This window comes from Hydra vulgaris, chromosome 03, assembly GCF_038396675.1.
Source record: "Hydra vulgaris chromosome 03, alternate assembly HydraT2T_AEP".
In the NCBI taxonomy this organism is placed as follows: domain Eukaryota; kingdom Metazoa; phylum Cnidaria; class Hydrozoa; order Anthoathecata; family Hydridae; genus Hydra; species Hydra vulgaris.
Genome location: NC_088922.1, coordinates 36687642 through 36715581, shown reverse-complemented (window position 1 = coordinate 36715581; position 27940 = coordinate 36687642). Strand labels below are relative to the sequence as shown.

Sequence of the window (27940 nt, the reverse complement as noted above, 5' to 3'; positions counted from 1 at the left end):
CTTAGAGTTTCATTAGTTGCAAAATTAAACTTGACTCGTGATGTTCTTAAACCAATGAAAAGCAATAAGTCTTGCTTGCTACCGAAAAAAAAACATTTTTTTTTTACGGCGAATTATTTGTTTATTTTTATTCCAATTTTTTTTCAAACTTTTTTTTTTTAATTTTAGTTTTGAAATAAAGAAATAATTATTAAAAATATATGAAATTTCAAATTTTGTATATAATTTATTAATATATGCTGAAACAATCGACATGTGTAGTCTAAATGGTAAGTAACTAATATAGTTTCACCAGAAAAACCCAAAGAAGCCTTAGGGCTTTATTGAGTTCAGGGCACTAAACCTGAAGACATCCACAATTTATGTGCTTCGAGTTTAGATTCAAAATCCTTTTTAAATGTGACTATGTTTTTTTAATTTCTCAATCATTTTTGCTTTTAGGGGGTTCTCAAAATACATGTCATATCATTTATCATTAAGAACATACGTGGCATTAGTTGTATTATTAAAACCTCATGAGACATAAATTTAATGTATCGATAACAAAATAATTAATCTTACTAAAAATTTCAAAATGATTCTGCTCTTTTCTACGCTTTTATTTGTATGAATCTAATTTATATTAAACCTTTAGTAAAGGTTTAATATAAATTAGATTCAAAATTAGATTCAAAAATTAGTAAAGGCTTTACTAATTTTTGTGTTGCCTTAAAAAAACATAATTTGTTTTTTGTTTTGAATAAAATGAACCAGAGAATGTTTACTGTTTTACAGTTTGCTAATTCACCTATTTACCAATTTGATGACAAAATATACAAACTAATAAAGTGATTAAATTTATAAACAACCAATTAAATTTTGTTACAAATAGAGAAACTATAACTTTTTTTATATTTCAAATACTTGCCATAATTAAAATGCATTGTCAATGTGGCCTAATATCATTTATCAAGTTAGATATTCAGTTTCCATTTGAAAAAAATTTGAGGCATAATAGATCTGGTATCAAACTAAACATTTAATTAAATGTTTAGTTTGATACCAGATTACCCCAGAAACTCATAAAAAAATACTGCGCTATAATATTTCTAATAATTATACAAAAGCACCAAAAAACTTGGAAAACGCCATTAATTTAGAAGCTCAAAATTAGGTTTACATCAGTGGAAAAATACCACTGATGTTAAAGATTGGTTTTCTAAAATTAACAATAAAAATAAATGCACATTTAAACAATTTGATATTATTGATTTTTACCCCTCAATCACAGCAGAAATTTTAGATAATACAATAGAATTTGGAAAATCCCATTTAGAAATTACTGAGGACGCTATCCGTATAATTAAGCACTGCAGAAAAACTTTTCTCTATTTTAATAAGGAAACATGGAGAAAAAAAGCCACACACGAATGCTTTGATGTAACAATGGGAAGTTACGGCGGAGCAGAAATTTGCGAATTTGTAGGTTTATATATTTTAAATACCCTAGCTAAAATAATATAAATAATCAATTAGGTCTTTATCGTGACGACAGTTAAATAATAATGCATAAAAATAAGGGCTACAACTCATTAAAATTAGAAAAGATATTATTAAAGTTTTTAAAAACATTGGCTTCCAAATTGAAATAAACATAATTTTAAAAATAGTGAGTTTTCTGGATGTCACATTTAACCTCTCATGACGAATTATTGTATATTAATGTGAATTCGAACTATCCCCCTCAAATTCTAAAATAAACTCTAATTTCAATTAACAATAGGCTTAACCAAAACTCTTCGAATAAAAATGTTTTTAACTCCTCTAAACGCGTTTATGAAGATGCCCTTAAAAAGGTGGCTTTCCAAATTTCGAGTTAAAATTTGAAAAGAAAATTGCAAAAAATCGTAATAGAAATAGAAAAATAATTTGGTTTAACCCCCCGTATAACAAATATGTTTCAACAAATATAGGTAAAATTTTTCTAAAATTAGAAGACAAATATTTTCCTCCCTCTAATAAATTACATAAGATTTTTAACTGAAATACCATTAAAGTAAGTTATAGTTGTACAAAAAATTTAGAAAGAATTATAAAAGGCCACAACTACGCATTAATTAATAAAAATGAACATATAAAAAAAAAAAAACACTGATTATTGTAATTGTAAACAAAAAATAGATTGCCCTCTAAATGGAAAATGCCTTTCGAAAAATGTAATTTACAAGTGCATTGTTTCCTCACAAAATAAACCTGATAAACAATATATTGGCTTAACATAGGGGAAATGGAAAAAACGTTATGCCAACCACAAACAATCGTTTTAACGAAAAAAATATTCAAAAGAAACTATGCTGTCAAAATATATTTGGGATTTAAAATAAAAAAATAAAAATATTTATTTACAATGGTCTATTCTAAAATCTGCCCCAGCCTATAATAACATTTCCAAAAAATGTATGCTATGTTTGCAAGAAAAGTTTGAAATAATTACTTATTTAAATCAGGAAAATTTATTAAATAAAAAATCTGAATTAATTTCTAAATGTAGGCACAAAAATAAATACCTCTTAAAAAATTATGAAAACAAATGACCAAATTAAACTATCTTCATTCCAAAGAAATTCATTTAATAATTACTTTCTGTAACTTCCCGTTAACCAAAAAATATATAGTAATTAAAATTTTTTTTATAATAATTTATAACTTCCTGTAAAATATTTTTTACTAATTTATTATTGCTCTGTTCTTTAAGAACATTGAGCACTCTATTTGTAAAATACACTAACATAATTTACATAGCCTGACTTGCAATAGAGTGTTGCTACATTGACTATCTTATAGCCTGACTCGCAAGAGAATGCTGCTACATAAACTGAGGGTTTGGTTGGGGCAGGCAGTCTATCAAGTAACAAAAATAAAATTCCGGTCTTGCATTTTAATTTTTACTTTTTGTCAACAAAACTTTCTGACAACCAGTTAGGAGTTATATAAAGTAGCCTCCTTAACTGTAGTGGCCTTCTTGACCTTATAGAGGTGAATTAGCATAATGTGTGTATATATATATATATATATATATATATATATATATATATATATATATATATATATATATATATATATATAATATATATATATATATATATATATATATATATATATATATATATACACACACATTATGCTAATTCACCTCTATAAGGTCAAGAAGGCCACTACAGTTAAGGAGGCTACTTTAGCTGTGGTTACAATCCTCTTAACTCTATAACTCCAAGACACAAACCTTGAGAAACAAGGCTGCTGCGTGGAGAAACAAGTTAAGCAGGATACTACCAGAGGCATGGTGGGGATCAAACTCTGAAGTTCTTGCTTATGAGGTGAGTGCTCTACCAATACTGCAGTAGTGGTGTATTCAAATTAAGAAAATAATGCAGTAGTGGTGTATTCAAATTAAGAAAATTTTATTTAAGCATAAATATGAAAAATAATAGTTATATCTGTTATTATTATTGTTTCATTAAGCTACTGCAGTAAAAATATTATTATGTATAATCGTAACCTCCTCAATTTGAGGTGGGTTCAAGTTATATATTTTCAAAGTTTTTAAATTTCAAGAGATTAATAATTTTTAAATACCAAGAGATTAATAATTTTTAAATGCTGCAAGAAAAATGTCAAAAGGTTGCATGAAGTTGGAAATTTGTCAACGAATATAAACTTATAATGGTGGAAAAAAAAAGATTTATATATTGATTGCTCTCATTTTAAGGACATTACTTGTTCCCATGGCCGATGGCAATGGTTTCAAAGTGGAGGGGCACAATCGTTTATTTCTAAAAAAAGTCCTTTATATCTAGAATTTTGTCTAAAAAAAAAAAAGTTACTTTAGAAAAAAAGTAGGCGCACATCACCCCCTGACATCGTTGGCCCTGGTTCCAAGCTTCTATTCAGAATTGTCCCTAAGAGATCTTAAAAAAAGGGGAAGGGTTATGCGTCTGTTTTTTGCCAAATTAGACTTTAAAAAAAAAGGTCCTAGTTGGCTGATATTTGCTGACTGCCAAATAAAGGTCTCCAGGGTCCAAAATCATCTTATTTGATACAAATATGAACATAAAAATTATTGGAAATATCTTCAGGTCAGAAGTTAGCTTTCTCAAAAAACGCTTCCCATGAGTCTATGTGTAATTGTTAATATTATTGTAAATAATATCATTAGTTATACATAATAAAATGTATACGTGTAGTATAATAACATTATTAGTGGGGTCTAACCTTGTTCATCTTAATTTATTGTTTTATTATTGTAAATTTTCATATTTTATTGTTGAATTAATGGAATATTATATATATGGAAGAAGAAAATAAATAACAAGATATCAATTTTGTTACAACCAGTATTCAGAATGTATTAAGTGAATGGATATATTTTTTTAATAGTTAAATTGGCTTTTTTATTTTTTTTAGACTTTCACAATAAGTTAGATCACTTTATTTTATCTCCTTCGCATGGTTTACCTTCATCTCCTCCACGTGGATTTATTAATGAAATAGATTATAATGAGCTTACATCATTTGAAGTGTGTTTGTTAATATATATTCAGATTTTATTTTATTTTTTCTGAATACAATACTTTTTTTTCTATAATAAATGTTACTTTTTTTCACAAAATTGTTTTTTTTGAATTTAAGATAATCGGTAGAGGTGCATATGGGACTGTTCAGAAAGCAATATGGAAGAATAAAATGGTTGCAATAAAAACTATAGAAAATCAGAATGATCCAAAAGAGTTTAGGGATGAAGTAAATGTTGAACTTTAACAAATTTACTAAGGTTTAAATTAGCAACCTTCACAACTGGTTGTGATGTATACTATGAATTTCTATTTGGATTTTTGACAAAGTATTGTTCTTGTAAAGTTTTTATTTTGTTTTCAATTTTTTTCAAGTCCAAATTTTTTTTAGGCAAAGCGTTTATCAATGGTACAACACAAAAATATTATCCAACTATATGGAACAATTGTAAATGGACCAAAAGTAAAACAACAGTTACATCTTATTTTTAAATAATTTATTTGAATAACTGGAAATTAAAATGTAAAAAAGTATAAAAATGATTTAAAAAGTAAATAAAAATAAACTTGATGTCAACTATTATAACTTCTACTATTGGAATTAAAATTATTACTATTGGAATTAAAAAGTTTTTTTTTATTGACTGCTATAAACTGTGGTCAATTTTTTAGAAGTTTTAGATTATATACTTATATAATGTTGAGCGGTGAATTTTTTTTTAAGCAATGTTTAGTGATGGAGTTGGCAGAGTGTGGTTCATTATACACTTGTAAGTAAATTTATTTATTTTGATTATTTTTTGTTATATCTGTTTCAAAGTTTTATTGCTTTTTTTTGTTACTTAAAGTGCTGCACACACCACTTGATACTGAAACTATACATTACACATTTGCTCATGTGTTAAATTGGTCATTGCAATGTGCTGAAGCAGTTGAGTATCTTCACAATATAAAGCCAAAACCTATTATACACAGAGATCTGAAACCATTGAAGTATATCATTACTTACTTAGTTATACTCTATCTTTAACTATCAACCATGATTTTGACTTACTATAAACAAAAAAATTTGCTAAGAATAAGTAAGACATTCTAAAAATATAAACCTTTATTAAAATTGATCTGATTTTTTTTCTTTTTCAAATGAGATTTAAAAATTATTTTATTTAACTTAATGTTAACACAAATAAATGACAATAACAAGAGAACAAAATTTTAACAGCTTGTATCATGATCAAAGAATATTTTCAATGAAATGTAACTTCATGTTGAGTTTAATAAAAAGTAAAATCAATCTTTAAATTTTCACATATTTTTTATTTGTAAAATATTTTAATACGCAGCATGTTATTGATGAAATCTGGCACTGTTTTGAAAATTTGCGATTTTGGTGCAGCTTGTCATCTTCATTCAGATATGACTTCTAATAAAGGAACTCCATCTTGGATGGCACCAGAGGTATTTGAAGGTAGCTTGAATAGCTGAATTTTTAAGTTAGTAATTTAATATTAGAGTGTTTTAAAAATACTTTTTTTTGTGGAAGTAAAGTTTAAAAGTGGAATATGTATGACTAGCTTCATTAAAAATTTCACTTCTTAAAGTCAACTTGTTGGTGTTTTTTAGGTTCTTCCTATATAATACAATTTTGTTAATTTTTCTGTTTTTTTGTATAGAAGGGTCTTAGAATTTAATATTTTGACAAAGCTGGTTTAGATTTAAATAATATCTAAGAGAATAATAAATATACCAATTTTCTGTAACAATTTTAATATAGATAAAGAATTCATGTAAGAACATAATATAGTAGTGCTTGTAATGCTTTGTATTTTAATATAGATGAATTCATGTAAGAACATAATATAGTAGTGCTTGTAGCAGTGTCTTAAGAGCTGCATAGAAAAGAAGCAACAAAGTATTCATTGACTGATTTAGCTGAAAAAAATTAGATCTATAATGTTTCTCAACTTCCGCCATCACCAAAAAATGCAAAACCACACATCAAATCACTTGGATCCATTTAAAAATAAAAAAATTACATTAAATATTAAATTGATAGAATATGAAACTGTTTAGAAACACCTTTTTTATCGGAGAGTTGATTTGGAAATTGACCTTAGAGTTGACTTTGACAGTTGAGATTTTCATTGAAAACATCTCATACATATTGATGTTGTTAATTATAAATACATGATATATAAATTCATATTGTTATTTTTAATTATAAATACATTATGTATAAATTCATATTGACTCCACTTTTGCAGACTATTTTTTTCTTCCAATTTTTGTTTAAAAAATAGTTAAATTATTTTAGATTATAAAATATATGAATGTGTGTACATGTGTCATAAAAAAGCTTTAAATAGACATACCAAAACCTAATTATTTTAAATTACAAAAAGGCAATTTCTCTCATTTTTATATAATTTTATTTTAATATTTTGCAACTTTTGCATTTCTTAGCTTCGGTTACTACAAAGAAAGTGTATTACTGTGTTATTTCCTATGTTCCAAGAAAAAGTTATCAATAAATAAAAAGATAAGGAACTATTTCAAAAAACTGAAATAATTTAAGCAGAAAGAATAAAATATATTTTGTTCAGAAAACATCTTTATCTCATTCAAATTTCAGTAGCCCAAATAGAAAAATTGCAATAAAAAAAATTTTGTTCAAAAAACTGAATTTTTATTACTATATATTAGGGAGCTATTTTTTCTTCTTTTTTTTTTTATGACTGCTATATTCCTCTTCAATCCTTCAACTGTGAAACATGAAGCTTAAAAAATAGTCTTATTGCTGCACAGAGAAACAAGTTTAAAATGCTATTTTTAGAAAGATGATGTGTATTTACTCTGTACCACTTGCTTATAAAGTGAGCGCTTTTTACAGCTATGCTACTACCGCATTTAATTTGTGCCACCACCACATTTATTAAAAGGTGATTGTGACAAAAACCTAATTTAAAACGCAACTTCAGAAAATTAAATGTAAAATTAAGTATTTTGCATGCAACTGATACAAAAAAAGTATAATGAATTCACAAAAAAACATAACTTTGCTTACTTTGTTTAACACTTTTGGTTAGATTGACTTTTTGTTTCTTTGGTTACCATTTTGACCATTTAAATGTTAATTTTGCTGAACTCTTTTTTTATAATTTATCCTTTTAATAGATTGAAATTGAATGATGAAGAGTGGATAAACTTTTAAATCTACGCATAAGTTTTAACTTATGCATCTTTTAATGAATGTCCAACTCTTCTGTGAATCAAATGAGATATAAAATTTTTTTTTCCTATAATGAAGATACAGTTTTAAAATTATCTTTTATTCAATATCAAATCACCATATGAACCAACTCAGAATTGCTTTAAATTTTGACAACTCTCAGATTTTATGCAGAAAACATAATCCTGAAAATTTCAGTATATTTACTGGCAGAGAGTACCAAACCATTTATTACACTAGTTTACTTTATGGAACCACTTGTGGTAAATGTTAAATTTATGCATTAAAGTTATGCATTAAACAAAACAAATGTAGTATACTGCAAGTGTAAGAGCTAGCCTGTTAAAAAAATTTCATATTTATTGAAAAATATGAAAAATAAAATTTTGTTGAAAATAAAATTTTTTTAGGGTATAAAAGGTATTAAGTCCCATTTTATAATTATCCGGGAGTGTTGTTTGAAAGATTAGATATAAGAATTAAAAATATAGCAGAAAAAAGTAACAGATAAGGAAAAAATAAAAAAATAGGATGTTAAACAAATAAAAATGCATAAACTTTAATAACCTTAAGACTTAATTAAAAAAATAAGTAAGTATTAAGGAATGAAAATTCAGATCTAACATTAACTAAAAAATTTTGGTCAATTGAAAAACTTGAAAAACTTGTAAATGTTTATATAATTTTAAAGCATCTTGTTAAGAAAGACCAAAAGATGAAAAGTGAAGAGGCATACTTGCTAAACTACAGTTTAAAAAGTAGCATCCTGTTACACAAAATCCTTGTAAAATTTACTAATCTGACAAAAAGGCAAGGTCCCGGAAAAAAACTTTGTCTCTGTGTGAGTAAATACTGTAGAACTACACGAAAAAACCTAATATTAGAATCTTTAAAGGAAATATATTTAAAGTTCGATATACCCTGAACACAAAGTTGGAGCAAAAGGCACATCATAGTTGACAGTTGTGGAACTTGGTTTGTGTATGTTCTTACTATCAGGCACTTTTATTTATGTACTAACTGCCCTGGTAAAAACAATTTAAAGACCCACTTGAAAAATATCTTTTAGAAAAATGATTTTAATGATAAGATCACTCACAAATAATGTGTATTAACTGAACCAAGTTGATACTAGCTTTATCAAGTTCATTAAAACTAAGTAAAAATAAGTTGTATATAGTTTTCTCAAAGAAGTATTATCCTCGTATTTATTAAAGATAGAACAAATATTATACTATCACACATGTCTTATTCTTATGGGTTTTGCGTAAAATTATATTTATTCTTGTGCAAGATGCACAAGGGTTTCACTAGCGAACCAATCAAGCAACATTGTCTTGTTCTAACTCTAATGTTACTGCTAATGCATCTAAGTATTTCTGATCATCTTCAGCATGACCCAACAGGGGTTTATTGTTTTCTAACCAAATCACTCTCGATGGTCAAAGTTCAACTACCCACAAAAAGTAATTACTATAATAAAATTGTGATAGCCCAGGGTTGGGTTGTGTACAGCGTTGCATTACAAATGTCTCTTAAAACCTAATGTATTACGTATAAATAACAAAATAAATGTGGAGCACTACTTCTTTGCTACATCCAATGGCAAATGTCCATATGAAGGACTTATAAAAAGAAAAAAAAGAAAACTTCTACAAGCTTAAATTAAAAATCAGATTCTCACACTACGCAAGTTGTTTAATACTGGCAAAAATAAACATTAAAAATATTAAACATTTAGTAAAGATCATTTTTTTTGTATCTAAGTGCTTAATAAGCACTTAGATAAAAAAAAATGATCTTTACTAAAATTTTAATAAGCACTGCTTATCATTATCATTTTATCTTTCAAGTTCTATAACCTTAGGCTTTTTCAATCTCCAGAAATAATACAAAGGAATGCATTAAGTCCTAGGCAAATGGACCTACTGCTGTTTTGTAACAGATGGAGAAAATTTGAAGCATAAAAAACTATTTTCACTCTCACATATTGTTTTAATCCATTTTTTACAACTATTTTCTTCCAAGTAACTATTTATCTGTCAAATTTTACCAGTTTTAAAATTTACTATTTGGTTTTTGTGAGACCTATCTGGTTTTTGAGGGTTTGCCAAACCCTCAGTCGTTATATGTATCTAATCCCTAGATTATTATTTTTATTTATCTAGTTTTTTTTTTATAGTTTTTTCTAACAATATAGAAAAAAAAGAAGGAAAATGAATGGGTGGAGTCTTCAAAAAAAAAAAAAAATCTAAAATTCAGAAACAGTATTAAATTCAACAAGTGATGGAAATATTGTTAATTGTAAGTATTCTCCTTCAACTTATAGCACAAAACAAGCAACAATGCCATTACTTTCTTATTTAGAAAAAGTAGAAGATATAAAAATAAAAAAGAGTTTCTCGCCATACTTCATCGTCAGAATTAACATTAAGTTCAAATTCAAGACCTAATCCAAGAAGTCAACTTTCAATTGTTGCCATTTTTTTTCAGAAAGATTCTTCCAAGTTTATTTGGCTTGAATGGTTGCTGTTGATCTTATTCTTATTTATAATTTATCAAAAAAAATTTTCCCATTTATAAATTATTACAAAGTATAGATATTCAAAAAGAGTAGGCTAGTCATAGTTTTAAAATTCCAAGTTCAAAGCAGGCTATTAATATTCTATCAACGTTTTTGGAATATGGAAAAAACTTCAAAAAAAGGTTTATAATTTGTCCAAAATGATTAAGCATGGTGTTTTTTATTGATTTAAATGATTGGACTTACAAAAGAAATCAAAGATATATATGCCTAAACTTACATGTGTCAGATAATTCAGTTCGATGCCTTAGATTGTTGAGGATTATTGGCTCAATGAAGTCTGAAGATGGTCTTAAATTGATTGAAACAAACCTTAAAGGTTTGGAGTTTAATCTCAGATATATTTTTGGAATGGTTACATATGGAGCCAGTTTAATAAAAATAAAAACGGTAAATTTTAAACAATTTATTAACTATATCTTTTTCATGAAATTTACTTGACAGTAGTTGATGTATTTTATTAAAAAAACAAATAATCTAGTAGAAAATCAAGGTTTTGTTGTGTCATCATCCTCTTCTATGTTGGGATAACATAGAAGCTGATGATGGTCTTGTGACGACATAGAAGAGGACACTGAAGAAGTTAATGATGACAATAATTGAACTAATTATCAAATCTCTGTCAATCAAGAAGAATTATCGCTATCGCTAACAAAAAAGCTGTTGAGCTATGTGAGCTTGATGTAAAAAAAACCCACTATCTAAAAAATTCAAATGATTGCAAGTTTTTTTTAAAGGTTAACTTCTAAGAAATGATGTCCTTAAACGCTGTTATCTTAATGAGTTTAGTTAAAATTTGGCTTTAATTTTGGAAACAAAAGTCAAAAATGATTTCAAGTTTTCTACAAATTGAATCAGCAGTTAGGAAAACAGTTAAGCACTTTAATCTTTTGGAAATACTACCAACTGATAATGTAATTAAAACTGCTAGATGTTTAGGAAATTATTTAGAAATTATTTAAGCTGGTACTTTGGCATGCTGGTATGTCCTTTCTAAAAGAGATATTGTTCTTTTTGGAGCTGAAAAAACTTTTTAATTTATTTTAATATAATTTAAAGATCAAGATACAAAAATATTTTTTTGTTTGTTTGTTGAGTTTATGATAAGATATGTAAAGAAATATTAGAATCAAGTTAAAAAAGATTGTATTTTAGACTATCCGAAGAAATAAAAACTTCCAATTATAGCAAGAGATATTTATTCACATTTTTTTTTAGTTTTGTGTGTTGATGTATAATTACCTGTTTATTTTTACTAATACAAATGCATTAATGATGTTTCATGTGGACCTAAATCTGCACTGTGAAAATGACTTTTGTGTTCTAAAAAAATAAAAATTGTATGCCAAAAGTTTGCCGCACATTTAAAAAAAAAATTTATATTTTGCAACTAATGTCTATTAACATTTCTGTATACAAAAAAATGGTAACTAAGCAACTTAAATTTTCTTATGATAACTTATATACTTGTAAATTTAGATATTTACATGTATATTTATTTGTGTAATTAATTTGGTGGTTAAACACATAAAATCCAAAATGTTTTTGATAATTTTGACACTTTCTTATTTTTTTTTTTCTAGACATTTTCAATTTTTGGTAATGTTTTATTAGTAATTATCTTCAATATATATGTATGATTGTTTTTTGTTTGTTTGTTTTTATATATATATATTAAACAAGTGGTTTGACAAAATCTTAAGATGTTTAAAATACTAGAAATATTTGTATATAATGAACTAAATAAACTTGTAATTCTGTTCTTGTTTTTCTGTTTCACTGTGCTCAGTGTTCTGTTGTTCTGTTTCGCTGTGCTCAGTGTTCTGTTGTTCTGTTTCGCTGTGCTCAGTGTTCTGTTGTTCTGTTTCACTGTGCTCAGTGTTCTGTTGTTTTGTTTTACTGTGTTTTATTTCACTGTGCTAGTGTACTGTTGTTCTCTTTCATTGTGTTCTATTTTAATGTGCTCAGTGATCTGTTGTTCTTACATTTTTTCACTTCTATATTGTATATGTTTTAAAAAAATATAAAAATTTATTTATTAGGTATTAAAAAAAAAGATGAAGTTTGTTTTTTATAATTTTTTGTATTTGTTTAAATTTAGTCTTGAATAAGTTTACTTTTTAGGTTCAAGATATGGTGAGAAGTGTGATGTTTATAGGTAATTCAACATTTTTTAGTGGATTAAAACCAAATGTTTAAAAAATAAAGATTTGAATTTAATAAAATTCAATAATGATAGAATAAGTTTTTAAATTAAATTTAAAAAAAATTTATTACAATTTGTTTTTAGTTCTTCAGTTAACAGATCATAAATTTGTCTTTGTATTAAGTTAAGAGAAGTTCAATCCCAAAGTTGTTGTTAATTTTTGTTTTTTTAATTTAATTAGAATCAATTAAAATTTGTTGTAATAACTCAAGCTAAATATGATTGACTTGACTAATATTAAAAAATTTAATTATTACTAAAGTAATAATTTAATATTTTAGTTTATTATATATTAATGATTTTAATTAAGACGGAATAAAGATGGAACTTTTATTTATAAATATTATTTATAATGATGCTAACAATTAGAGACTGCTTAATTATCATGGCTCACATTGCCAGTTATAAAATATATCGGAATGATTATGGTTGAAATTGAAGTTTTTTTTAAAAATCAAGCAGTTGAAGATGCTGGTGATTTTTCCTAGTTTATCATCCATTTAATAATTGACTAAGGAATGAGTTAAACCAGGGTCAGGTTTGATAAAATTAAATTGGATTTAGCTTTGTAGCTGTGATTGATTAATTGAATGAATCCTAACTTTTTTAGATAATAAAGAAAGGGATACAACAACTATTTTTAACATTTATTTATGTCCACAATTTGATTTCCCGTCATTCAGGCCAATGCTACAAAATTATATGGTTATCATCTTTTTTTTAAGTCCATATCATAAGCCTTTGTAGCCATTTAGCTACTATCATACATCATAACAGAATAGTTGTATGTTCTTTACAATTTTCTTTTAATCTTTAACAGTAAAACTCTGGGTATTAAAAGTTATGATAATAGTTCAATCTGGTACCTAGGTACACTTTTGATGTCTTCTAGGCTTCGCCTCCAATCTTATTATATAAATAATGCAAATTTAAATCTTATGATCACAACTTATCTAAATTTTCACAATGATGACTTTTTTACTCCTAAATTCTGTTGCAATGGTTGTTGCCCACTCATTTTTAAGATCAAAATTAAGAATACCAAGTTAAATTTTTTTATTTTTTTATTTTTTAGATGATTTTTGACACTTAAACTGGGGCTTGATTAGTAAAAAAGGAAAGTACTGGTTATGGAACGAATCGATCACTACATTCATTATTATGTGAAGCATCAAAAACATGATTTTAAGACCCAATAAGATATAAATCTTCCTGCTGAATCTTCTTTTGAGCAAAGAATGTTTATAACTGGCTAACAATCTTGTTCCTTCTTTTGGTCTTTGCATCTATAGTGACTAACAAAAAACTTTATGCTATTTTTAAAATTGTAACCACAAGAGGTATAATTCGGATCTAGCATTTTTGGTCTTTGAGATAGCTAACTTCCAGACATGGAGCAAACTGCAAACATTTATATGCTTATGTCAAACATTTATATACTTATGTCAAATAATGTAATACCTTCCCATTCATATCAAAAAATTGCTATGCTTAGGGGAGGAATGGGAGGGGGGTTACAAAAATTGTCACCTCAAATTGTGGGTTGTTCAAACTTTATATGGTCATAACTTTTGAACGCTGAAATATTATACTATGAAATTTAAAATTTATCAATAAATATAAATCTAGTTGAGAAAGGTGCAAAATATATTTTATCAACTTGTTGATCACACCTTTGGCGCAGAAGGAGCAAAAATTTTAGGCTTTTTTATTCTCAGGTCCCAATCATTACCACTTTTTGCAAAGCATCCTTATTTGACACAATTATAAGCATATAATTGTTTGGAGTTTTCTCAAAGATCATAAAATGCTGGATCTGCCCCTGTAACTAGCTTGGTTTACACATTCATCATAAGCATTTAGTAGTGGAAGCATTTTTATTGTGAAACAACGGTTAAATAAAAATTCATTAAAAGTTTTTACTTAGCATTGTTTAGCCAGGAAGCTTATACGCTCTGAAACAAAATTATTAAAGAACACAAAATTCTAGGTAACTTTATATAGATCTTGGAAAACTGTAAAAGAATATAAAGTTCTTGGAAACTTTATATAGACCTAGATTGGTAACTTTAAAAAAATCTAGAAAAATTTAATAAGTTTTATAATACTGCTAGAAGTTCCAGATTAAAGATTTCCACAAGTTGTAATACTTCTATATCCAATTTTAAATATGTCAAATAAGACATGTCAAATAATAAAGTTAGAGTTTTTTAAGTTTTGAATGATTTAAATTTTATAATTTCTTAATGAAAATATAAAAAATTACTTTTTGTCAAGTCCTAAAGTCATATTGTTACTGAAAATATATCTTTTTTTTTAAACTCTGTCTGTGCTTGTCAAACCTCCTAATTTTACTTGGCACAGGCAGTTTTTTCAAATTTTAATTTTTTCAGGGTTTTTTTCCATACTTTTTAAAACTTAGAGTTTTGTAGCTTAGAGGAAAAATTTCAGGCAACAATAAATAATAATAGTAAAAAAAAAATTTAGCTGATAAGCTGTCAAGAAAAAAAGTAACAATGTTTAACTATACATTTTCAGCCTATAGAGTAGTTATTTTTAACTATCAGCCAGTTATGTTATGGTATACCAGGATGTGTATACCAGGACATAACTGACAGCTTCTTTCCTCACTTAGCATCTTAACTGACTATCTATATCAGGACTTTAACTCACAGACTTCATCCTAACCTATCATATGGGCATTAGGCCTATATGATAGGTTAGGATGGAATTAAAATAAAAGTTTGGTCTATCAATGAATATTTTGTTGTGTCTACTTGCAAATGAAGAAAAAATAATAAAAATGGTAATATAAGATATGGAGAACCGCCCCATTTTTACCCTTAAACATCAGATAGGTCCCTAATATTATAGAAAATAAATTTCTTTTAAAGTGTTCAAAAGAACCAAAATTTTGAAAAAATTTCAAAAATAACAATCATACTTTATAAAAAAAAAATCTTAATAAAATTGACTAATTTTTATAAAATTTCGCTTTGTTTGAGACCCAACATGAGATATTTTTAAAGAGATTTTTTTTTCTATAATATTACGGACCTGTCTGATGTTTAAGGGTCAAAATGGGGCACTTCCTGTAAAATATTTTATTTTTTACAACTGCTTCTGGTTTCACACATGGATTGGCAAATAAGTACAGTTTAATGATGAAGTTTACACTTTTGTTTATTTACACCCCAGCCTAAGGGCATACTATGTATACCAGGATTTAACTGACAGTATCCATCTTAACACCCTGACAGATTATGTATACCAAGATTATGTATACCAAGGATAACAATTTTTTTTTTTTTAATTGTTTTCTTTTCTTTCCTTTTTTAAATCTTCTTAGTTTAGTTATTAACTATTTGAGTATCTCTTTTCCATGTAAAATTTATTTTATTGAATTTTTTATTACTATGGTTAACTGAATAAATAAGCTGTTACGCTTCAATTGGTTAAATTTTGTTATACGTTTTTTTTTCATTAATTAATTACATTATTAACTAGTTAGAATTAAGTTTAGCCAACAAACTTTCAAGTTTTAAATAAAGAACTAAAACTATGAACCAAAATAAAAAAATCTTGAATATTCTTAAATACAACCTTTCAGAACTTTTATAACCTGTTGGAACATTTTTTATTTGTTTACTTTGATGTAAAGAATATATGTAACTTTTCAACAAATAAATAACTCAATATTCATCATATGTTTATTTGAGAAAAACCTTTTTATAGGTCAACAGTGTTTTATGGGTCAAAAATGTTTTATGGGTCAACAGTATTTTATGGGTCAACAGTGTTTTATGGGTCAACTGTGTTTAACCAAGAGTCTCGATAATCATATTAATCATAGGAAGGTTGACAACAACTCAATAACATTGCAATCATATTATAATATCAAAAAAAAAAAATTTCTTTAATATTTATTTACAAACATTAGTATGACTAAAGATTGAATAAATCGTATTATTTAACACACAACGTATTTTCATACTTTATTATATCACACCATATTCTTTAAATTTATTATATTATATCATAATATTTAACATATTACATATATTAAATATTACATTTTATTATTTCTTAGCTAATGAGCTCAGTAACAAGGTGAAAAAAATTTGTATTTCTTTTTAAGCTTTGGTATTATACTTTGGGAGATGCTAACAAGAAAAAAACCATTTGATGGAATTCCATGTCAAATTATGTGGAAAGTTATGCACGGTACAATTGATTATTAAAATTACATAAAATAATGTAATATAGATGTTTATATAATTATTTTATTAACTTTTTCTAGGGGTTCGGCCTGCTCAAATAAAAGGTGTACCACAATGCTTTGAAGTACTTATAAAAAGGTTTGAAGCTATGAACAAAGTGTTATAATAAAAATGAAATTTTTTAAAACTTTTTTGTTAAAACTTATTAAGCTGTTTACTTTTAGGTGTTGGGAGAAAGAAGAAAAAGATCGACCTGCTTTTGTTGATATTGTCAAGTTCTTAAAAAAAGCCAACTTGGTGATTACATTATATATATATATATATATATATATATATATATATATATATATATATATATATATATATATATATATATATATATATATATACATATGTATGTATGTATATATATATATATATATATATATATATATATATATATATATATGTATGTATGTATATATATATATATATTAGGGTGCATCCAACGCCCCATACATTCAAAAATTGATCTGTCACTATTCTTAAAACTTTCTATTGGTTCTCACAAGACACCCTGTTAAATTTTTTCAAAATTGAATGAGATTTAGGGGGGCCACCTCAAGTCTGAAACTTGCAACAAGACCCTAAACAGAAGGAAAAAAAGTTTTTCAAAAGTATGTCATGTTGGGTCTCAAAAGAAGCGAAACTTTATAAAAATTTCAAAAATAGTTATCATTTTTTTGTTAAAAATACCTCGAAAAATTTTTTTGACAAAAACATGAAAAAAATTTTTTTTTTTAACTTTTTGTTAAGAAATAATAATTTTTATGCAATAAAACTTAGAATAATAATTCTTGTGTAAAATTTTGTTATTTTTGAAATTTTTATAAATTTTTGCTTCTTTTGAGACCCAACATGTCATACTTTTGAAAAACTTTTTTTCCTTCTGTTTAGGGTCTTGTTGCAAGTTTCAGACTTGAGGTGGCCCCCCTAAATCTCATTCAATTTTGAAAAAATTTAACAGGGCGTCTTGTGAGAACCAATAGAAAGTTTTAAGAATAGGGACAGATCAATTTTTGAATGTATGGGGCGTTGGATGCACCCTAATATATATATATATATATATATATATATATATATATATATATATATATATATATATATATATATATATATATATATATGTGAAATATTGTTGGTGTAGAAGCTTTAGTACAAATATTAGGGTTTTGGAACAAAAATTGAGGGTTTGGAAAGGTAGTATCTAAGTATGAAGGATTTTTATAAATTTTTAAATTTGCTATTATAATTATTGTTTGTTTTTATTTTTATTTATGAAAAAGTTTGGATTAGTATGTATTATTTCTGTTTATTAAAGTCTGTTTTTTAATCGTAAAGTGTGCCAAATATATTAGGGAAAAGTGTATATAAGTAGGGTTAAAAAAAACATTAGCTTTATAAAGTAGGGTTAAATAATAATATAAGTAGGGTTAAAGCCACATTACCTTTATTTTTTTCGATTTTAAGTGTAAAATGTATAATCAAGCTAAATTAAAAGAGGCAATTAGAGGAAGGGGTTTATGAATACACTGACGTTTATATAAAATAAATCCTTTGCTATAAAATAATTTAGTTCAAAAAAAAACAGATTAAAACAGCAACATTTTAACATTTAATTTTTTACATAACAGCTTTCAGATATAGAAATTTGACACTATTGAAGTTGCTGACCAAAGAGACACACGGAGGGTCTCACAGAAACATAAGAAAGCATTTAAAGTTTAAAAAATTTCATTTCTAACCCTGTCAATGAAGATCATAAAATCACATGTTCTTTGATAAAGTTTGATTTGAAAACTTTTGATAAAAGATAAAAGATTTGAACCTTGCAAATATCTCCTCAAATAAATTTCTAGGTAAATTCATTTACTGGAAACCAAATTTAAAAAAATCCATTGTTATTGAAATTAATTGCAAAAAAAGGAATACAGTGGTACATTAAGCACAAAGATTGGACATGGTTGAAAGTTATTTACTGGTCAATCACACTGTTGGAAGTAAATTATCAAACAACTCAACCCCCAAACATGCAAAGCAACTTTTACCGAATGAAAGTCACTATGGACCCAGAGCCATGGTTAGGTTCTCACAACACCCCAATTTAGAGTAGCCCATTTTTTTTTAATTTTTTAACATTAAGGCCCCTATGACAGGATTTTTTTTGGGGTAGGGAGGTGGGGGTGGGCCTTAAACCCAGTAGCCACGTCACTGTATGCACCATCTATATTAAAAAATCTGAGTCACCTCAACCAATTATAAAAGAACATTTTCTCACTATGTCATTCATTATTTTTTTTTTTTGCACCCTTCTGTGTGTATATATATATATATATATATATATATATATATATATATATATATATATATATATATATATATATATATATATATATATATATATATATATGTATATATATAATATATATATATAATTTTTTTTTTTTTTTTTTTTGTTATTCACCTCCTCAAGGCCATGAAGGCCACTACAGATGAGGAGGCTACTCAATAGTGGTTATAACCCTCTCTCAACTCTATAACTCCGAAACACGAACCTCGACGAACAAGGCCGCTGCGCGGAGAAACAAGTTCAGTGCGATACTACCAAGGACGTGGTGGGGATCAAACTCGGAACCTCTCGCTTCTGAAGCAAGCGCTTTACCACTACACCACTACCGCATTATATATATATATCTATATATATATATATATATATATATATATATATATATATAGATATATATAGTTCAATAGTTTGTTGCATTTGGGAAGCACGGAAGGAAAAAAATGATTCGTACGCCTACACATATGTTAATTTTAATTACTTTTGACTTTCGCCTAACATTTGCGTGTTGGACAAAAGTCAAAACCATTAATTTAATTACAAGTTAATTGTTTTTTAAAAAAACTACAAAAACGCAAATTTAATTGACCAGAAGGTTTTTAAAAACATTCTGAATGTTTTTAACAATATAAACAATGTTTTTATTTTTTTTAATAAAATGTTTTTATTTTTAATAAAATGTTTTTATTTTTATTTTTTTTACTGTAAATCATGCCCGGAGTGGAGGGTTTGGTTGGAGCAGGTAGTCTATCAAATAATAAAGGAAACACTTTTTTCTTTAAAAAAAAAAAGTTTTTTTCGGTTTTTAAAACAATTTAAAAAAAAAAACAACCTGAAACTGACCTGACAATGGTAAAATTAAAATTACCAAACAAGAGTGTATAAATATATATATATATATATATATATATATATATATATATATATATATATATATATATATATATATATATATATATATATATATATATATATATATATGAATATATGAATATGAAGATGTATATATATATAAGAGTGGTCCAAGTTACGGTGTTAAAATTTGTTTTATTTTTATAAATTTAGGTCATAATTCCTCTTGTTTCTATACATGAGAGGAGTCCTTAAGCCAAAAATGAGACAGATTCAGTAATATTTAGAGATGGCGCAAAGTTGAACAATTTTAGCGGACATTAAAAATATTATGTAATTTTTGAATTTTTATCTTATTTGACAAGCTTCCTTTACTATCACAAGGAAGAAAAGAAATCATTAAACTCAAGTGCCAATATTACCATATTATCCGTCTTTTGTTACTGGAAAAGGCTAGGATACCGACTACGCCAGATAGATATGCTGCCAAAAAATTACTGAAGTTACTTAATGTCTACAAGTCATTAAAAAAAAGTTGCACAAAAAACTTCGAGGGATACAGAATGAAAGAGGAAATTTTCAAAAATGATTTACATGAACTTTTTGATACTGCAAGTTCAGACACATTGCAGGTTATGCACAATAAGGAAGTCAAAGCGTTTCTGGTATCCCAGCGAGAAGATCTCTCCAGTTCCAGTTTTGGAGGTATGGATAAGCATTTGGCCCAACAGGAATCTTGAAAAATTAAACGAGCAAAAAAATATTTAAAACAAAAAGAAAGGGATGCCAAAGATGCCAGGAAAAGTCAAGAAGAGGTCGCTTCAACTCTAATGTCAGAACATTCTTCCAGCTCTTCCGCTTCTGAAACTTAAGTACTGCAAATTTTTAGCTTGTTCCATGCCTAATTGAGTAGCGGCTGCTCTGAAGGCCAAAATAGATTATACTAAGTACTGTATCGTGAAACTGTAATTGTTGTAGTTGTTAGTAAATAGTGTAAAATGTTTGGTACGTGTTTTTGTGAAATTTTAAGTTCACCTTTTTTTTTAATTACAGTATAAAATGAAATATAAATAATAAAGTGATTCCAAACTTTTTTCCATGACTATATATATATATATATATATATATATATATATATATATATATATATATATATATATATATATATATATATATATATATATATATATATATATATATATATATATATATATATAATATATATATATATATATATATATATATACAAATATATATATATACAAATATATATATATATATATATATATATATATATATATATATATATATATATATATATATATATATATATATATACATGGCCTACTTTATTTACATGGCCGGATATTTTGCATTTTGAAGAAAAAAATAGAAGGCCAGTTTGCTCAAAAAGTGTTTTTAAAGAAGCAGCTTTGAAAGTTCAAAAAGATGGTTAACAAATGTTGCGTTGTAAATTGTCGCTCAAATTATCATTATGGTGAAGTATCTACAGTAGTATTTTCGTTTCCAAAAAATGAAGAGTTAGAAAAAAATTGGATTAAATTTGTAAATAGAAAAGATTATACACCTACTAATTCTTCCGTTACATGCATCAAACACTTTGAAAAAAAATATTTTAAGAAAGGTAACACGAATCAACGTTTTAGATTAATAAAAAAACTAAAGCCTATTCCAACTATTTTTGATTGCACAAATTTGACTGAAGAAGGTTCATTACAACTTATAAAATCTTCTAATTCGTTAAGAAAATCACCAACTAAATAAAATATTTCAGCCAGATCAATATGAACAGTTTTTATTGAATGATTTGATTAGTAGCTTTGACGATATTACTGAAAGTCTTGCTCCAGATGGTTTTTCATTCTTGAAGTATCATGATCATGTAATTTTTTATAAATTGAGTCATAGTACTTTATCTATTCCAGAAGTTACATTCGTGCATTCCTGTAAACAATGAGATGCATTTTAAATTATTCTACAAAGGTTCACCTCTGCCATTGCCTCAGTGATTTCGTCAAGGAAGAGATTGTCGTTTATCTTGTAAAAGTATGCTTCATAATTTTCCTACCTACATTAAATCACAAGCCGAATAATTTTCATCTGTATTGACTGAATTACAGCAAATTAAATATATGAAAAAACCTATTTATTTTAGCCAATATTATAAAATATTCACTGATATTACGATATACTTCTATGCAGTCATACCAACTTTTGCGTGAAGGATTGCCTTTGCCATCATTATCATTACTTAAAAAAATAACTAGCGGAAATATTGATGCTCTAAGTTGTGCAAAACGTTTAAAATTAGAAGGTAAGATATCTCCAGACATTTGCTTGATTTTTGACGAAATGTACTTGCAAAAATGTGAGGAGTATTTTGCTGGAGAGATGATTGGTAGTGATGAGTCTGGAGAAATGTATAAGGGAATATTTTGTTTTATGATAGTTGGCCTGAAACAAAACATTCCATATGTGATTAAAACGTCTCCTGAAAAAAAAATCAATGCTGAATGGTTGAAAGAAGAAGTTTTTGAATGTCTTTGTATTTTAACTGAATGTGAATTTAATGTTAGAGTTATTGTGTGTGACAACCATTCCTCTAATGTTTCTTGTTTTAAAAAAATTTTTTGTGCATCGAATCAAAAAGCCGAAGATTTGTTTTTTATTTACAATCTAAAAAAATTTACTTTTGTTTTGATGTTGTACATCTTATTAAAAACATCAGAAATAATTTGTTAAATAGCAAAAGATTTTTATTTCCAGATTTTAACTTTAATGGATTTAAAGATCCTATAATTGTATGTGGGGGAGAAATTAAATGGAGCATCTTCCATAATATTTATGAAAAAGACCTCGCTCTTGATGCTGGCTTGCGTAAAGCACCAAAAACAACAATGAAAGTATTACATCCTGGCAATTTTAAACAAAATGTTTCTTTAGCACTTGCAATTTTTGATAAAACTACATCTGCAGCGATTCACTCATATTTTCCTGATCTTAATAGTAGTGCAGATTTTCTTACATTATTTAACAAGTGGTGGGTTTTATCAAATTCTAAATGTCAATATTCAACATGTAATATTTTAGGTAATGCAGTTGTTTCTGGTGATAAAAAACCTGAATAACTTAGGGAAATGGCACATTCAATTGAAGCTTGGCAATCACAAAAGATACCAAACTGTGAGAAGTTTACTTTAAGTGTTCAGACAGCTGCAGCACTAATAAGAACACTAATAAGAACCCACCAAAAATAAGATTTTTGGTGGGTTTAAAAGATGTCACTATTTCTGAAAAAATATTAAAAATCATAAGTATAGTTAAAGATTATTAACTTTGATGATAGTTTGAAAATGCCTTTGAGTCAGAAAATAATTTAACAGATTTGAAAAACTTTCTTCTTGATATTGATAAAGCTAAGTGTACTCCAGAAATCATGACACTTGCACTAGATAGTAGGGAAGTAGGTGCTCATATTGCTGGATATATAGCAAAGAAACTTAAAAAACGTTTTGGTACAGGTTGTAAAGAATTTTTATGTTGTGTCAATATTGATGAAAGCAATCCTGATCATACTTATTTAACAATTATTCTTGGGGTGGTCTCACTATTCCTTCACCATCACTTTTGGATTATGTTTGCACATCCGTTGCTATGATTGACTACTCTTATAACAAAATAAAGAAATTTAATTTACATGCACGACAAGCTTTAGAATATTTTTTAAACCACTTTTATGACTCTTTTCAGACTTTTTCTTGCCCCATGCATGAGAAAATTGGGATAAAACTTGCTGGAAGAACTGTTATCAACATTTTTCTTAATAATAAAAGAATTATCTCTACCAGCGAAGTAGCTGTTGATCATGAAAAATCTTTTAAAAAGAAAAAATTTGAGAATGTTTAATAAATTATTTATAATATTATTATTTTATTTTTTAATGAAAAAAGAAAAATATTTTAATATTTTTTTTAACTGTTCTTGTTTCTTACATTGTTTTTACTAATTCTAAATTTTAAAATAAAGACTCTTTATTTATTTATTTCTTAATAAATGTTCGTTTAATATCTAAAATTATGAATATATACAACTTTAGTGGACTTTTTAAATTTAGAAAGTAAAATAATTTTAAAAATGTTCAAAACATATTAAGCTTTTGAAACATTACAATTTTAAAAACTGGCCTTCTATTTTTTTCTTCAAAATATCCGGCGTATAAATAAAGTAGGCCATGATATATATATATATATATATATATATATATATATATATATATATATATATATATATATATATATATATATATATAAATATATATATATATATATATATATATAAATATATATATATATATATATATATATATAGTAATATATATATGTAGTAAAAAAGATATATATATATATATATATATATATATATATATATATATATATATATATATATATATAAATATATATATATATATATAAATATATATATATATGTATATATATATATGTATATATATATATATATATATATATATATATATATATATATATATATATATATATATGTATATATAGGCTGCAAGCAACCACTATTAGAGTTAAAAGTTACCAGTAGAGAAAAGATAAAATTTATAGATAAAAATTAAGTGACAATGTTATTTTGAAAACTAATTATTGTATTCATTTTTCAATTTATAAATTCTATTTGTAATATTTCAATCTGCTTGTCATTCATTTTTTCAAATATGACACTAAACTACAAGCAGAATTAAATCATTTTTATAATAAACATATTATAAAAAACCATTAAGAAAAAACAAGAGTATGAAAGGAGATGAAATAAAAAAAAGATAATTTGAGTTCATATAAATATTATTTTACTTGTTTATTTTATTTCATTTTTTTTTTAATTTTAATTTTTATTTTTTTAATGTGATTAATGGCATTTTTTGAGGAGGTTCTATCTTGTTGAACATATTGTTGCTACTTAACTTTTTTCTCCTTCAGCATGCCATTCGTCTTGATGGATTCAGGTTAGGTCAAATCAGAAAAAAAATTTGTTTTATAAACTTTATCGTTTCTCTTCCAGTAATTTCCAACTCTAACAGTGGTTGCTTGCAGCCTTTTTAGAAGTGAAGATGTTTACCTATAGGTAAGACACTGAATTAAAATAAAATAAAAAGTCTGAATTAAAAGAAAAAAAGAAGTATTTAGCTATAGATGAATAGTTTAAATATTATTTATAAGTAATAAAAATTGAAAGTTTTGAAATTTTTATTCTAAATTAAAGTTATATATTTTAAATTTAAATTTGAAACATGTTGAAAAATGTTAAATTTAGTTTTTTATTACATGGTGTTCATGTTAATTACATAGTGTTTATGTTAACTACTTAGTATGTCACTGGTGGAAGATTACCTATAATGGAGCCTGCTTATAAACAATTATCTTGGGGTAAGAAACTTTTCTGTTACAAATAATAAAACTAAAGTTGAGGAAATTAAAAATGTTTTTAAAATTTTAAGTTTAACAATTTTTTTTTATTTAACAGTTGATAGTGAAATTCCGTCATCTGTATCCATCAAACAAAACAACCAAGAACGAAATATTGAATCCAGCCAACCAATAACACCTGAAAATATTTCTACGTCTCCAATAAGAATTAATGAACACTTTCAATTAACGCCACCAACCCAATCTTCAAAGTTTTATGATCCATGTCAAAGCCAATGGAATTTAATTCCACCTGACTTGATGCCAATTTGCCCTCTAGAAGATCCAAGATCTTATCACATATATGAAAATTATATGGAAGTATGTTGGTTACTTTTTTTGTAAGCTTTCTGATTTAAAAATAATTTCTTTTTTAAAATATTTGTACTCTTGATATTTGCATTTAGGCATTAAAAAAGTATATATCTATCCAAAGCAATATAGAGTTTCTCAAACAAAGAAGGTAATTTTTTTGTTTTTTCTTTAGTTTTTTTTTTTAATTCTTAAAAACCTAATTTTAATGTTTAAGATAAATTTTCAAACTCAGGGTTTGATGTGTAGTAAAAGACTCTTAGAAGGCAGTTATATGTCAGTTAGTGTATCATAAATAGGACTGTTTATCTTAAGTAAATTAAATTCGCTGCTAAAATTTTCTTTCTGCCCTCGTGTGGAGAATGAATCTTACTGCGCCCCTTTGCTTCTTATTTAAATTAATTCTAAATAAGCATCTTGCAACAAATGTTCTTGTAACTAACATTCTATTTTGACTGAAATTGGCGAGCCAAGCAGTTTCTTATGTAAAAGCTATCGAACTAACGATTTAAATAAGTTTTGCTACTTATCGCTGACAATGTTTTAAAGTCTTAAGGTGGTTAAAAAGATTTAAATAGTCAGTATAGTTAATTTTGATGCAGTATTTGTAAAAAACTATTTATTAAAAATCATTTAGAGTAAACCTAATAAAACCTTTGAATATGCTGAGTCAGCAAAAAAAAGATTAACTACATTTTTAAACAAATATTTCTCCTAAACAAGTCAGATTTTGAGTCTAAAATTTTGCGCAATAGTTAACAACATGTTGATAATAGGATTTGACCAGAATCACCATCATAATATTTACAGTATCATAATATTGGGATTTTAAGTCAAGGTCTTTAATTTTTATGAAAAATGTGTGCTGCCAATATCAATATCTCAACAACAGAAATATCAAAAACTATAAAACACAAAAAGCCATCATCACCATCACCAAGTTCTCTAAATCTTTGATTCACTAATATTTGTGGTCTTCGAAGTAACTTTTCTTCTGTTGAATCTCATCTTGCAAAGTTCACCAGACCTACTTGCTCTTTGTGAGACTAATTTGAGTTCAGCTGTCTCATCTTGTGATTTGAATGTTGTTAATTATCTTTCTTTAATTCGTAAAGATTCCAATAGTCACATGGTTGGCTTGGACATTTACATTCGTAAAAATTCACCCATTTGTCAGGAAACTAGGTTTCACACAGACTTTTATGTGCTTTCGTTTAGACTCTCAATCTCAAGATTGCACTCTTTTCGATGTTATTTCTGAACAAATTGACCAAACCCTTTCTCTTTATCCTTAAGTTCTTTGATGCAAATAAGAGCTTGCTGATATTTAATGAAAATAAAATTAATTTTTAGTTAATAAAGTTCATGTTTTTATCTCTTATTAGATAGGTGTTGAATACAGTTAATTAGATAATAATAAGGGGTTTTTAAATTTATAATTATGTATTTTTGAATTTACATTTATTTATATATACGTAAAATGTAAAATAATTGTACGTTTTAATTATGGTTTGACTAATGATTTATTTCAAGAGATAATTTGAAACAGAATATAATTGATTTACATAAAGAACAAAGTAAAGATCCTTGTCTGGCCGACTTTATCGCAGCTCAAGAAAGCAGGGTCAGATATTTTATTTTGTATTTATGTATGTTTGATTTTATTTTATTTGCTTCATGTATTCAGTGTTTTTATTTACTTATTTTTATTTATTTATTTATCTTTTATTTGCTTATTTATTTTTTATTTACTTATTTTAGCAACAATTACTGGAAATGCTCAAGACTATAAAACCATTGTTAGAAAATGAACGCGCTAAGTTCGCTAAAAAATCTTTGATAAATCGATAATTTCTTATTAATTTATTTCAATTTATAATAAAAAAGCCATTTTACCGAAATATTTTTTTCAAATAAGACTATTTTTTTTTTGATTAAAATAAATGGCAAATCAAATATTTATTAAATAACGATTGGATAACGACGCACTATATTTTTTAAGTTTTATTAATGCTTGTTGCTCGTTTGAATTTATTGTAATAAATAACGCCGTGTAACAAATGTTTATTTTTGCTTCATCCTTTGGTTAAAAGTATG

At 26.0% G+C, this 27940-nt stretch overlaps 1 protein-coding gene across 3 annotated transcripts; it reads left to right on the top strand.

Annotated features, from left to right (window-relative positions):
• The first annotated feature begins 105 nt into the window (after positions 1-105).
• On the top strand, positions 106-27904 carry LOC100206191 (mitogen-activated protein kinase kinase kinase 7). Of its 3 annotated transcripts, none has more exons than XM_065793082.1 (16): positions 106-269; positions 4444-4556; positions 4669-4779; positions 4942-5013; positions 5275-5320; positions 5399-5543; positions 5894-6018; positions 12488-12521; positions 16708-16793; positions 16870-16927; positions 17014-17086; positions 25435-25492; positions 25590-25852; positions 25939-25994; positions 27377-27467; positions 27605-27904. In XM_065793082.1, the coding sequence occupies exons 1-16, from the start codon at positions 254-256 to the stop codon at positions 27692-27694; spliced, it is 1437 nt and encodes a 478-aa protein (XP_065649154.1). In that variant the 5' UTR covers positions 106-253; the 3' UTR covers positions 27695-27904. The 3 variants fall into 3 exon arrangements, with proteins under 3 accessions (XP_065649154.1, XP_065649157.1, XP_065649156.1); XM_065793084.1 differs by having other exon boundaries at positions 217-269; positions 4669-4810; XM_065793085.1 differs by lacking the exons at positions 5399-5543; positions 5894-6018 and having other exon boundaries at positions 126-269.
• Positions 27905-27940: the final 36 nt, after the last annotated feature.

Excerpts from the sequence above, each read along its gene's own strand:
- LOC100206191 (XM_065793082.1), top strand. Across the intron at positions 4,780-4,941 it reads CAAAAGAGTTTAGGGATGAA|GCAAAGCGTTTATCAATGGT; the intron begins GTAAATGTTGAA and ends AATTTTTTTTAG. Across the intron at positions 25,493-25,589 it reads TTATAAACAATTATCTTGGG|TTGATAGTGAAATTCCGTCA; the intron begins GTAAGAAACTTT and ends TTTATTTAACAG.